General features: G+C 42.9%; 1 protein-coding gene across 1 annotated transcript in view; it reads right to left on the bottom strand.

Moving 5' to 3' along the window:
- The window catches only part of LOC103912867 (S-adenosyl-L-methionine-dependent tRNA 4-demethylwyosine synthase-like), a 107,965-nt gene that overhangs the window by 77,086 nt on the left and 16,042 nt on the right, over positions 1 to 14,837 (bottom strand). Inside the window, exon 7 of the mRNA XM_009319274.1 lies at positions 11,565 to 11,691. Within this exon, the coding sequence (XP_009317549.1) occupies positions 11,565 to 11,691 (127 nt within the window). The remainder of the gene's footprint in view (positions 1 to 11,564; positions 11,692 to 14,837) is intronic.

Here is a 14,837-nt window from a genome sequence, read left to right as displayed (position 1 = left end):
AGCCTGGAGGACAACATCTGATTCACAGTGCAGCTGCAAGGGCAGAGGAAGAGAACTGAAATGCAGGGCTCAGCTTGAAACTTCACAGGTTCACCAATTTCACCAATTCCACCTCCACTGGCCATGGTGAAGCCCCAGCGATCACATCAGCAAGGAGCCGCTCCTCCATGCCTAGAAGAAAGCTGGTTTCACATGAATTCCCCGCTCCCTAGCCAAGAACAACACAATTTCATTTAAATTTATTGGCCCAGGAGGATTAATTCCACAACGTTCATTAAGCACTAAGTACCATTATTACCCAAACTGCATGAGATGGGTTATTTTCCTCTTTGAAAAAAGTGCTTAGAGACCAATATGTCTGAAGGATTAAAAGTCACTTCAAAATCAGCATAAAAATAAGAGGGATTTGAAAAGCCTCACTGTGTCATTCACACAGTAGCATTTATACGTCAATGGCCTGGTTCTCCCCAAACCCAGCACGTCTCAACTAGCCACTTTAGGCTGATGTTTATATTAACACTTCTAAGGGAAAAAATGAAATTTTAGGTATCAAGCCTCCTTCCTGCCAACCAGCATGAGCTTAACAGGGAAAAAAGCCTTCTGTTCAGCAAAACCGGCCTTCGCCTCCTGCAATGAAAGATGGCATAATTACCCTGCCCTGCTCATTTGTCACCGTGCATCTCTTGCACAGCAAGATCCCAGAGGAATGCAACTGCACGCCAAAAGTCCCCTGCACCTCCAAGGGCACCGAGCCAGCCAGGAGCTACAGTGACAGCAGATGCCACAACAGCTGCACCAGCTAAAAATCAAACCATGTAAAGACACACACAGCTAACAAGGAATCATACAGCACCTAGAGCACACCGCTCTTGTTACTCTGCCACTTAAACCCAGTAGAGATCTGCCCAGTCTCCTCTTTCTTCTTGACCTGATGTTTGTTCCTGCCTCCTCGCACTGGCTCTAACCTTGCTGGGGGTTAGGACATATGCAATTTTAGCCCGATCGGTTCCCTGAGGTGACTCTCCAGGACACTGCATCAACGCTTGGGCCAGCACAGGGGAGGTGGCTGGTGGGAACAAGCAGTAGGGACCCCCTGTTAGATGGCAAAGGGGACAGTTGCCAGATTAAGTGAGGCTTTGGCGAGTTCAATGTCAGGCTGCTCCCATGGCCTGAGCACACTCTCCTGCTCCAGCTCAGTGGGAATGAACAATATTTCAACCTTTTCCTCCCTAAATGAATAACTCCAAGCCTCACATGCATTTTCAGGGCTAAGCCAATATAGCAAGGAAGAAGAAACTGCTGTAAGCCAAAGAGCCTTGATATTTCACATAGAAGATCATCCAGTCCTTTCCTGGAGAAAGGCATCACTGTAACCCTGATCAGCACTTCTGACACGGAACTGATAAGTCTCCAAAGCCACATGCAATATTGGGGATACCTTTATCTAGGACTGGATGAGACCCAGAAGACCTTGTGGCAACCTCTGACTGACACCTGTCAGAGGCACAGCCTCTGTGTACACACAACTGCATTTGGCTGCATCATATCATCTCCTCCAACCCTGGGTCTGTCCTGCCTATTTCTTCTGCATTTCTTTGCAAACAGGCTTGTCCAGCAGGGTCTAATCTCAACCAAGACCTCCCTGCGCTGCTGGAATTCATGTCCTTATGGGATTTCTTGACAAGTGTGGAAAAGGGTGATATATTCCTCCTCCCACACGGCTGTCCAAGCCAGACTCTTTGCTGATGTCAACCAATACAGCCCTAGCCATGTTTTTTTTCCCCATTTTTCAGAATCCGGCAACAGCATTCATAAGATTATTCTCTCACAGATCACTTGTCAGTTGAAGTAATATGGCTGCTTTAAAATGGGTTTTAGATTAAAACTAAATTGGAAATAGGACATGCTTGCCCAGATCTGCTACTGAGTTGTTTGAGAGAAGAGAGGAAGCAGCTAAACTGAGCAAGGTGCCAAGCTCCGGAGCCCAAAGCTGCAGCATTTTCTCTTAAGTTACTTAAATCAACTTCCACCATGTGGAGCGCCCACAGCTTCCTATAAAGGCCAAGAAAATTGTACACGTTCAACATCAAAACAGTCTTACAAACTTCAGCCAGCTTTAGTGATGAGAAGGGGTTTACTCATCTTGTTTGCTGCTGCCAGGAGTCACAGCTATGGTTATAGGAAGAAACAACATATACTTGCAGAACTTCTTAAAAGCACTGTACAAAGCTGCTGAACTGAGGCCTTCACCATGTAGGTAACTCTGGTAGAAAGTGTGGTTACCCTGCTAAGCCTTCGCAGCGAACGCTGGCTGTGCTGTGCTTTTTCCAGACTTGGAAAATTAGATAAAATACCAGTGACCAAGGCCGAACATTCTTTACACCTCTACTCTAGGTGAGCAGAGTCCTTCCACCTTTGTAAAGCCTGTTCCTTCAAGTCCTTGCTTTACTGCTGGCTAGTAACACAGCCAGCAAACCAACTGGGGCTTAAAGAAAGTACAAGGGGTTAAGCAAGAACCAAGCAGCACTAAGTTTCAAACCAAACATGGGAGAAAATGTGTTCGAGAACCAGTCTGAGGGTCTTCTCAGTTCTGTTTCCACATCGCAGCTTCTGCTGGACAACCCTTCTGAAAGCTCAGGCTGGCTCATCTCTTCTGTCAGCTTTGCCACAACTTCACTGTGGCTCTGCCAAGGCAAATGGTGGTAGAATCAAATCTTACAAAGCCCAAAAAATGGGGCCCAGAAATGATGGCCCAGAAATCTGCAGCTATGTACGCCAGGACTCACTGTGAACACATTCACTTCTTTGCTCTTAAGACATACTACTTGTGAGCAATAACTCTAAGTGAATATTTGGATACAACATCTTCCAAACAATACAGTGTGTTGCCTTGATGGGACTCTGCTCACAGTCCCTATGTATCTTCAGATACTAAGGCTGAACAAACCCAATCCATTTATTATTTCAACAGCCTAATATTCAAAGGATTCCTTAAATAATAAACAGGCTCAAAGTAATCAGCTCAACTCCTGACTAAAGGCACAAGAACGTCTAATCAGAAGTCTGTGTTAGTTGATCCTGCTCTAGACGATAAATTTTGAGTGAGCTAGAAGCCTGCCAAACTTCACTGAAATTGTCATTTTTAACTATAATAAGACATGAATTAAGCTTTTAAACAAGCTTTTGGGTTATCAGCAGGCAATAGCACTAGGCTGATAAACATTTGGTGATTGCTTGCCCTGACAATCCAACTGGAGTTTAATAGACCACAGACAGACTTGGTGAGATGTCTGTGGTCTATTAAACAGACAAAGAGATGGCCAGCCTCGCAGATGGTGACTGCTCCATTGTCTGGGGCAAGACTGTTCTGCAACAGTTTAAAACTACAATGCAGCATTTCAACTTTATCATGTAAATAATCGTTTTAAAAGTCAGTTCTCTGAAACTCAAAGAATTCATCAAGGGACCCTACTGAGCTCTCAGCCACCAGAGAGGACACTGCTATCTATGTACCCATGTCACGTTCAAGAATATCAAGGTATTCTGGTGGTGGTTTTGCTAGTTTACTAGTGCCCTACACATAACGAGTCTTTCTAAGCTCCTGAACGTGGATGAATTATGGTATTTTAATTTTGAAAGCAGAACAGATAGCCAAGATAAACCAAATTTCCTACAACTGTCCATATCAGAAACAGTATCATGATATCTGCACAGTCTAAAAAAATGCGTCTGTAAGACAGCCATACTGAACAGCTTTCAAAGATTACTGACTATCCCAACGTGGCAAAATGTCCAGAAGAAAACAAAGGCACCTTCCAGTACAGATCTTTACACCACCAAAAGCTTGCTTCAATAGAAGACTTTGAAAGCACAAAGCAAAAGATTTAATCTCGAAAGAATGAAGTAGATCAGTGGTTGAAAAATCCCCAAAAGGTACAAGAAAAAGACTTAGCCATCCTTCTCCGAGAGTGCAGTCACCTTAAGCTTGGTAAAAGCCACTCTGATGTCACATTGTGCTTCAGCAAACTCAGACGACTTTCAGAAAGCTTTTCTTCTGAGAAGAGTAATATACAGCTGGCAAGTCACTATGGTTCTATCAAGCAATCTCCTTAAATAAAAGCCCCCTGGTTTCAAGCAATGATTATCTGTTAAAGCGGAAACTCAGTGCAGAAAGGGGAACTTCACACTAGGAGAACGTTTACAGGGAAAAAAGTTTCCAATTTCCTGCTGCTTTGCAAGAGTGCGGTTTAAAAGGGCCAGAGCCAAAGGTCAGCAACAGAGCAGTAATCCGTCACCACCGCTAAGGACCATTTGAAAGTTGTAACACAACTGCTGCACTTGAGCCACCACCTAAAAGACAGTGTTCTGACTAAAACTAGAAAGCTAAAAAAAAAACCCCACAAGAAATGCCATTGGTGAAAGGTACCTGTTCAAATTATATCAGCATTTTATACCAAAATAGAAAGAAGTGGAATCTGGGCAGTGGAATTTTTCAGATTGCTCAAGCACGATAGGGGAAACCTCCAGTTTCATTCCTAGCATTGCTCAATCTTCAAGAAACCCTTGCCAAGCCCATCAAGACCTACTCTTTAGGTTTTTGGGTTTTTTTTTTTTGAAAAAGAAGAAAGTGCTCTTCAAAAGTACAAAAGGCTTGTGATTTGTGGAAGGACTTGCTTCCATGAACTCAAAGCAGGAGTGAGGACATGAGAAAGGATTACAGGACTGTACCTTGTATGCAAAAATACTGTCGTTCCAAAATGGATGGAAAGTTTGGTCTTTCAGTGGAGCTGCTGAAATGCTACTTCAGACCTTTCTCATTGTGCACAAAATGAAGAACATCTTGAACATTTTTAACACATAGTAAAAGCCTACTAAGGTTAGTGAAAGAAATACAGCTGCTTCAGCAGGCAAACCAAACCTAACCTAGTATCAAGAAAAATGAGACTGGCAAAGTTCAAGAGTGGGAATGCCAGCAGCTATAATAAATTCCAACCTCAACACAGCTGATCATAAGAGAGCTAAAAAAAATTCTTAAAATCTGGCTTTTCACTTAAACTCAGATGTCCATTTTAATCCAAGAGCACATTTTCCTTTGCAGCACAGAACTGCCTGGGCAGTAGGAGTATAAAAGCTGCAGTATTCAAATGCGTAAGTTCTTGTCAAACGATGCCTTTGACAAAAACAGCCACAGAGACCACTGATATTTTCACCTACATCAACTAGTATTGAAGAAAAACCAAAAGACAAGCCTTCTGTACCTGGCACCTTTGACAAAGAGCAACGTGGTAAGCCAGACCATTTGCTGAGCTGTTGCAAAATGTTTGTCATGAACACGTCATGTTGGTGACCTCCACTAGTAGCAACCACAGCAAAGCATCTTATAGAAGTGAGGCCACGGGCATCAACAACATGGCAGCCCACCCCATTTTAATCCATCCCCCAAATCAACTGCAAGTTCTTGAGACCTCCTCTCACCCAAGGTGAGATGGAGGAAAGATGTCCATTCCTCAGCCCAAGTAGTTTCACCAACTTCCACGTTGGCTTTGCCATCCCAAGAGGGGAACAGCTGCTCCCTTACTCCCAAAAAGGGATCTCTGGGGCTTGGCAAGCAAACATCCATCACCATCCACCAGAACAATCCTAAGAAAACAGAACTAACCAGGCATCTCCAGAAGTCACCCTCCAACTGCTCTCAGGCACTGCATCCAAGACACAGACTTGCAAGATAGAAGTCCCTCAAATGTTCTGAATAGCAAAAGGATCCCTACGCCTCTGTCTGGGAGGTTGGGAAGACACAAGCTCCACTAAGGAGAGAGCACATGCAATTCACATTTGGGCTGTAAAGCAAGCAGAAAAAAAAAAAAAGAGACGACATGATGGGACTCTTGAACAGGCTGTCTCACAGAAGAACCAGTTTCCCACAAACACATGCCCTGCACCGCCTCGGCTCCTCTGCTATGGCCAAAGCAACAGGACCATTGTCAAGACCCCGGGCTTTCCCCTCACACCCACCTACTCTCCCACAGAGGACCTCTGGGTCCCTCCAGGGTCCTCTCTAGCCCTGCCCCAGCTCCCCTTCCATCTTCTACCTATTTTGGCTGGCCTGCATGCCTAGCCTAGAATCTCACCCTTGTCAAGTGGCAGTAACCAGCTGGCCAAACAGGATGGGTCATAACTCAGAGGTCACATCATTGAGTGAGGAGGAAGAGAGCCTCAGTCTCTCTTCTTTATTCATAGGAAAATTCTCAAGAAATCTGCAGGAACTTAACGTCTTTAAGAATGGTACATCAGTGTCAACTTCGGCTGAAAAGTTTCTAGTGGAAGAAGGCAGCCAGCTTGCACAACTCTCTTCAAGTACCCAGGACAAATACATAAAGAGTAAGAGCCAGAACTACAAGTTGCTACAGACAAGATCTTTTTTTTGTTTGTGTTTTATTCAGTCTCTCTTTTTCAGTCATTCCAGGCACATTTCTTTCCCCACATTTCCATTTGTATGAACTGTCCTTGTGCTTGTGGAGAGCGTCATGTTATAAAGAAAGGACAGCAAATTTTATCCTTGCCTGAAGATACCTTGTATTTTGTTCCAGCTTAACAGACTTAATTTCAAAGACCAATACTCTCCAAAGCCCTTCCAAAACCTAAAAAAAAAAAAATGGATGCACTTCTAATATAAATGCATTTATGCTTATTTTTCTCTACTATACATGGGGTAATTCCACCAGCTCCAGTAACTACACGAGGGAAGAATCAGGCCTGCAAAACCGAACTTTCACCATCTACTCTGCTCCTGATAAGTTGCTACATCTGCGCCAGCAAATTAGTATTGCAGTCAGCTCACCACCAGCTCTTGGCAGAGTCCCACACTGTGGGACTTCAGCACCTTCGGCTTCCCAGATTCTTCCCCTTTAACTGTGTATTCGCTGTTTATTTACACAGACATTTTCTAAGGAACTGCAAGAAAGTTTAGTAGGCTTAACTTTGCCTGGTTTCAGTCATTGTATTTGTTCTACTTACTAAGAGCAATTTTCTATTTTGCAAACTAATTTTTAATCTTCCCACGGCCAATATTTGAATTCTGTGGTACATTTCAGGGACTGCACCAGTGTTACTAATCCCTGACCCAGCTGTGAGCTGCTAGTGCCACCTGGAGTTTAATAGCTATACATAAAGCATGCCGAATCCCAAAGATGCATGCAAACATTTCAGCACATGGCCCGCAAAACTACACATCCAGCAGCACCAATCTCCATGCAATGTGTTTGCACAGTGCATCTCATTTCCCAAGTCCGGACACTCATCAAGCTGAGATGGTCAGAAGAGCTCAGAGCTGCAGGCACTGGAAACCTCAGTCCAAGAATGGACAGCAAAAGCCACCAAGTACTTTTAAAAACCTGATCTCATACAATTTTGGTATGCATTTGAAAAGCCCAGTCTTCAATATTTTTTCCGAAGTCAGCCTCTTGATTGCCTATACACACTGAAAAACATAAATCAGAGTGTATCTTTATATCAACCATGAAGTCAAAGCGTGAAAAGAAGTGGTTACTGAAGCAGCCCATACTACCAGATACAAGCTGTCTCCTAATACCAGTTGCCTTTGGATACAAGTAAAATAGAGGTGTCCTGGACTCCCTGGTGCTAAATTGTAGGCTCACGTAACCAATAAAGACAGAACAATCCACCTGGACTGCAGCAAAACTGTACCTGTGGTAGCAGAGACACAACAGAATAATTTATACAATGTCAGCGGGGTCACTCTTTGGGTATCATTAATCCATTCCCATTGTGTTGCCTACCATGAAAAGCACATGGTAGTATTGTGCTGTATTTAGTAGTGCTACAGTAGAAAAGAACAAAGCAAAGAGCATGTTGGAAATACACGGTATGAGCAGCTTAAGAAATCCAGGTCCTTGGAATCTCCTAAGCAAGCAATCAGCTCTTCAGGGTTTTGAGTTTGTTTTTTCTCTGTTTTATTCCTGCACATTTAAGAGAAGCACATCAAAGACGACCTGAAGACAACTGTACTTGATCGGGATGATGAAATTGGCTGTCACTGTGCGACATCATGTTTGACCTCCAAATATTTCAAGAAGTTAGCTGCAGTAAAACCATGATTCCCCCAACTGCCAGCCTTTGCTTTCGTATTCAGCATGACAGTTTGTTTGGCTTTCAGTCTGATCATCACTATCAATAAAACACTTGGCAAATCAAAGAGCAGTGAAAACTAATGACAGTTAACAACCCGAACAGAGCACAGGTCTTTGCACTACCGCTGTACTGACTTTATAGCAGCAGGAAAATGTAAGAGAGAGTCAGTAATTTTGTACCTGTAAAATAAGCACAGCTGATATAGGGGACACGGAAGGAACCCCCGTGGATTCACACTGGGTTCTTTACAGTCACCTTTCCTATTAAAACAGCAGCTTGAGACTCCCTCTAAAGCTAAAGGAGGATTTAAATTCACTTCCTGAAAAATCAGCGAAGGGCCCCATGATCAGCAGCTCTGCAAAGGCAAACTTCACCATGTACAAAATCCTCCTGGTAGCCAGCCCAAGCAAAAAAACTTTAAGCCCAGCAGAGACTCTTTTGAGAACATGTAAACAACTACAGAAAGCAAATAAGAACATGTTAGGCTGTATCTACTAATCATCATAGGAAACATTACAAACTCTCATATAAAGAGTTTGCTTCTATTTCCGGTTTATTTCATGACATCTACCTAAACAGATGAAATTACTGAAGCATTAACACAGCAAAATGGTACCACTGCAAATACAACAGAGCCCAATACTTCAACTGTCAGCCTCTATCTCTCTTTCCAGCTACATTTGTTACTTGGAGGCACTGAATAGTTTGTGCTGTATTTGTTTTTTATGCAAGCCTGAGCACTGATGGAAAGGGAATCGGCATTTTCTCACAACACGAGATTGGCTATGACTTTAAAAAGCAACTATTACAGAGCGTCTTTTATAAAGGTATTTGCAACCAAGCAACTACAAAAGCTAACACCTATGCACCCCAATAGGTGAGGCTATATTTAGCTGAAATTCAATGCCAGTGCTAAAATAAAACCATTGTTTAAGCAATATTCAGTTTATTTACAGGAAGGCAAATTTGCCTGAAGGTGAATCAAAATAAAAAGAGCAAGCATTACAATAGTCTGAAGAGATGCTGTTCAAAGGCAAATTTCTGTTATGCAACTACAATTTAAAAGAACAGCTTTCTCCTGAGTCACTAGTACTATTTTTTCCTTCTCTTGGGCTAATTATGCCCTCAGGGATAATCTTGAGGACACTGAACCTATACCCAAAGCAACCAGTTGTTGCTGAATAAATTAATCGTCTTTTGACTACGTTGCACTTGTTATTTTGGGGGGAACAGTGCTGAGGGAAGGAGGGAGTTGTTTTATTTTTATAGCCACATAAGCCTGTCTTGGTGTGTTATTTGCAGAAAAAAAATGTTTTATGATATGAAAAAAGAAAGGCAGCTTCTCTAATGGTCACTCAACAGTGAAGAAAAGAATTACATGAGTAGCAGAGGAAAGGAGGGGAAGGTTGTGCCACCGAGAGGCAGTTGTAACTGTAAGGATACAGACACAATTGTCTTAAGTCTTTAAGTAAGTAGATCCTACTAGTTGATCCAATGCTGGCACTACCCCGAACGTCGAAGGAAGGGAGAAATACATACCTACTTATCTGGATAATGAATTCCTGTCCCTGGAACCTCACAAGGAGCTTACCTTTGTGTCAAAAAAATTATGGTAGGAAGGTGACCTTCCCTCCAGCACTGTTTTCATTTTTCAAACGACCACTTTTTATATACCGTTAGAAACGCACCGTTTCACTCATTCCCCAGAGCAACACAGACTGGGTCTGAAAGTGAGCCAGCGTGAAACACTCCTGAGACTACCACGGTGCAACACAGAGCCAGCACAGAGCCCTGCACCACAAAAAAGCCAGGGCAGTGTGCTGAAAGCCACCCACTACTCCCCTTCTCAGAAGTCAGTACCACAGGCAGTCTCCACAGCCCTTCTAGGGTTCCTGTGTCCCAAAGCAAAACCTGAGATGTCACGGGGACTTGGTGCACCCTTCCATGGAGTCAGTGGCCCCTGTAACCTCTCAAAACAGGGGACCTGCAGCAGACAAGCGTGCTCACCTCCCTGCTGCCCATTTCTAGACAGCCGTGTCTCCAGCAGCCCGCTCGCCCAGCCCTGCTAGCCAAATCCACCTGCCCTCCAAACATCCTTTCAGGCAGACAGAACAATTAGCATTCTGGATCAAACACAGACAGTAGTAACTAAATAAATTAATAAATAAAAATAAAAGGCTGTAACAGTGCTCCAGCTGCTCTGCAGCACACTGCAGTGTAACTGCCACCACATTATAGCCTTCAGAATTGAAGCTGAAAAGATATATCGAACCAGCCTCCTACAATCCTTCCACTGGTCCCAGCCAGCAGCAGCATCACTACGGACATGAAGAGGAGGCAAAGTCACTGCCACTCCTTGCTATGTCTTTACTTTATTCCTTCAGACTACGAATTCGAAGGATGGCTTTTTATTTTATAGTTGTACTAAGGTTAATGAAAAGAAACCAACAACGAAACATGTCCGATGATGGGCACGATGCAACACCAGTCACCTACAAAAGCTCGGGCCGAAGAATGGCTGAGATCCTGGGGAGCAAAGGTGCTGGGATCCCACAGCTGCTGGACTCACACAGAATGTGGTTAGAACTTCAGAGCCCAGCTCTGTAGCGAGGTGCCTCCACTGCAATAACCAGAAGTGCCTTCTCAGAAGCATCAAGAGAGATACTATTGATTTAGCAGGCAAGAAAAAACTGAGCACACTCTCATCCTAAAAGATAAGAGAAATGAAACTAAACTCCCTTTAGTCTCCAACTGAGCAGCATAGGGGAGCTCGCGTCACCCTTCTCCTGGCTCTGCCACTCAGAACTGAGGCTTCTGAACTGCAGGGTTGTCAGTCTGGCTTTTCTCATGATTGCCCTTTGTTTTAAAAAAGGCGTTAAGTTCATTAAAACTGTTCTCGACAGCTCATAGGAGAACTACTGATCTAATCATCTACTGGATTGTTACAGTTAGTTTGAACAACTTCCTTTTCTGGAAATAAAGTTTCAGTAACAAAATCAGAGTTTGAAACTGAAATAAAAGCAGGGGACTAAGATGCAAAACAGAGATGCAGAGCTAATCTTTAAATATTCTTTGAGAAACCTACACTCTGGGAGCTAGAGGCACGTGGGAGTATCATCTTCAATCTCAAGCTACCTTAGCAGATACATTAAACCCTGCGAACTCTGATACACTCTCCACATGTTATAGCGTGCATCATGCTGAGATGCATTACCCAGCTTTAGCTTCTTCCCCTGCAACAGTGAGGTACAAACAGCCCCTGCCTAATCTTTGTCCTGCCTCTGGTTAGAGCCTACCATGACTGAGGGTCCAGAGCAGTATCTTTAACATGAAGAACACCTTTCATTTGCTCTGTCGAAAGTCTACCACTAAGACTTCAAATCCTGGTCTACCATCCGGTCTTCACAGAACCTCACCTTGTTTTGTGAGTGCTTCTCTCAGAGCCGGGGTAATCATCTCTCTCTTTTCATTCTCCTCCTTCCTCCCAGCGTTCTCTCGAGTCAAGCTCGTTCCAACATCTCCTTCCTCGAGCTCACGTTCTCTCTGTTTAAAGACAGTGAATTACAAGTATTTAGATTCAAGCATCACATTTTAAACACTGTGGCACAGTTCAGCTGCAGGCCTGCTAAACTTAAAGCTGACATGAGTGCCCACACATGAATTCTTGCTTTCTATCCCTCTTCTCATTAGACACTGACCCTTTGGTAATTTAGGACAGTAAATTTAAAAAAAAGAAGAAAAGAAAAGAAAAACCCCACATAAACACACGAGATTTGTTCTACTAACACAGCAATAAAATTCTCTAGGACATTTTAAGAAACAAGGTATTTGAATCTCATTCGAGAGTGAGAGGGACTCCAGGATTTAAACCCAGATGTTTCACTATTGCACAATAATCTCATCTCTCTGCAGAATGCAAACTGGAGGGAACAAACCATTTTGTGCCTGACACGCAGTTGCCTGGAGTGACAAGCAGCTATTGTCCCAATTATTTGAGGCAGGTCAGGGAAGAAAGCACGTCACTACAATGAGTTAGGCAGCCCACGAGTTTACAGAGCAGAAGCTGTGCTCTCCACAGGTCACCTAAGGCAGCCATGTGCACCACCAAAATTCAGTGGTCACCAAAGGCCCTGCAAGAAAAGGCTGTTCCCCCTACCACGCAGTCAACTCAGACAAATGAGCTGCAGCATCCCACCTAAGTTTGGCTTCCAGCAGATGCTGCTTTATAGACACAGTTAAGGCCTTGGAGCTTACTTAAAACCAAATGCAGGAATATCACATATTAGCATAAAGTTACAAGCAGGAGAAGCAAACCCCAGCACATAAGAAATTGTGAATCCCCCGCTGTGTAAGTGTCACCTCTGAGACTTTATGGGTATTTATTGTTTCATGTCTGCACAAAGAAGCATGAAAGTGTAAATAATTACTTCGATATTTCATGCAACTTGTAATCTGTCAGTCCTTTATGGCTTTTTTGAAATATTAAAGGAATTACGGATAAACAACAAACAAAAACCAGCAGAGGACATTTTGTTTTCACAAAACTGAGGCTATTTCACATCCAATCCTCTTCTGTGCCAAAGACATCAAGAAGTTCATACAAACACTTCCAGTTTGAGTCTACCCACCAACTGTTAGCATCACTAAGGAAACCAGTGCCCTTGACTTGCCAAACTGTGTTCTTCACAAACAGGGAAAGTAATCTAGCCATAGACAGACAGATTTATTTTGTACATGAGCAAAATTTCAGAAAATAAAGGTGCTTCAGAAGCAAAAAAAAAAACCACCAAAGAAACCCAAGGAAACCCACACAGACTCAGAGGTTCAAGGACAAAACAGAGTTCCTAATAAGCACTTGAGAAGGCAATAGGAAAGTAAAACACTTAAGGACAGAGGTTACCACCTTTCCTACTCATTTGGAATAAAATTGCTCACAGTTTCAGGGAGGTTGTGCAGGCAGGTATTTTCTAATGACCAGTAACACAACGTGGTCCTTACTGAAGGAGAAAGCGGTTTCCGTCTTTACTTCCTTTCACTCAGTTTGCTGAGTTTTTAGGCAGGATTTCATTGGTTTCTATAACACTTCAGAACTTCCCTGAAAGGCTAGCTCTATTAAGCACTTGTCATTTGCTGGGTTTAAAAGCTCATTTCTTGAGACTTGATCTTCATTTATCAGCAAGATGCTGCAACAGTAAAATATTAATATTACTGGAAAAGCCTCATGCATAAAGAAGGAAGGAGATAAAAGGTGAAGATTTTATCTCCTTTTAACTGTTAAGCCTTAAATAAAGAGCTTCTCCTCCCACAAGCTATCATTTAACCCAGAACTAGTCCCAGCCGTCCACTTAAAGAGGAAAGGCACTATCTTAGTACAAATTTGTTAGCTACTTAAAGCAAAATGCTACACAGGATTTACAAGTGGACACATCCTGGCCTATCTGCTCTACAAGCTCATGCCAGGTTAATTTCCCAAAAGAACTAAATATGCATTATGGAGCACATCATAATATTAAAAATACAGCGACTGACTTAAGTACAAATAAGACATCCCATCCAAGACGGCCTTCAGATACAGAAAAAGTCCTTCTGAATTTAAAGGGTTTGCATTCCTACCTGCCTGTTACTGCAATATCTGAGAAAAGCACCTAAATATAAGAAGAACAAATAAAGTTGCCTTACTGGCAGGGCAGAAACACATTTATTTCAATAATCATTTTTCCCCTCACAGAAGTGATAATATTTTTTTCCCCTTCATCCTGATGTGAAAGCCTGTAAACAAAATAATCATTTGTTTTTCTCTGAACTGCAATACCTGACTTGTTTGCTTTGGCAAGTGATTGGCTTCAGATATTTCTTGTGGGAAATGGAATTCACAGCCCTGGGAGTTTTACTTATTTGCTTAATAAACCTTTCATATCTATTATTTAGAGTCTGAGTGAAGTTAACTTTGCAGAGAGCAAACTTCTCAAGTTCTGGTGATTTAGCAGAAAGCCCTCTAGTAAATCTAAGGCAAATTACTGTCTTTCCACAACAAATCAAGCACGTAGTGACAAGAGCCAGCTTTTCATGCCCTTGAAATACTTCACTGCCAAAAAACTGAATAGTCATCCTCTGGTCTGTGTTCACAAACAAGAGAACTCACAGATGAGAAAACCTAGGAATACCCTCCAATTTCTTGATACCGCAAGGCTCAGCCAGCTCTTGCTGCAGCCTGCTGACGGTTTGGGGGTTTTTTTGCTGCTGTCATTGAAGCAGACCTGAATAAAAGCAATTGAACCTCATGTGCAAGGACTTAGGATCACCACCTCTACAGGTGAAGGCAAAAAAAAAATAATCTCTTCCCTTTTATTGCCATACAGGCAGCACAACAGACACAAGCAGCACATACTTTATGGGCAGGCAGGGGAAGCCCATTTTTGATGGGTTAAGAGCAGAGGGTGTCCAACAGACATGTACAAGAGCCTCAGCATTCCCTGCCAAGGCAGAGGTATTGCTGCCCCTTTGACAAGTCACCGTTCAAGCATTTCAAATGATTTCCTACAAATAGGCCTACAAAACTCATCCACAGCCACATTCAGATACAGTCAGACTGTCCAACAGGACGTGCTACTGCCACTTCTCCTCTCTGAAGCGCTCTCTCCAGGACATCAAGCTACTCAATCTCTCCCTGTGTTTTCTGGTTTATTACA

This window comes from Pygoscelis adeliae, unplaced genomic scaffold, assembly GCF_000699105.1.
Source record: "Pygoscelis adeliae isolate BGI_AS28 unplaced genomic scaffold, ASM69910v1 Scaffold282, whole genome shotgun sequence".
Taxonomy (NCBI): domain Eukaryota; kingdom Metazoa; phylum Chordata; class Aves; order Sphenisciformes; family Spheniscidae; genus Pygoscelis; species Pygoscelis adeliae.
Note: the sequence above shows the minus strand (reverse complement) of the source record. Positions and strands in the feature narration are given on the sequence as shown.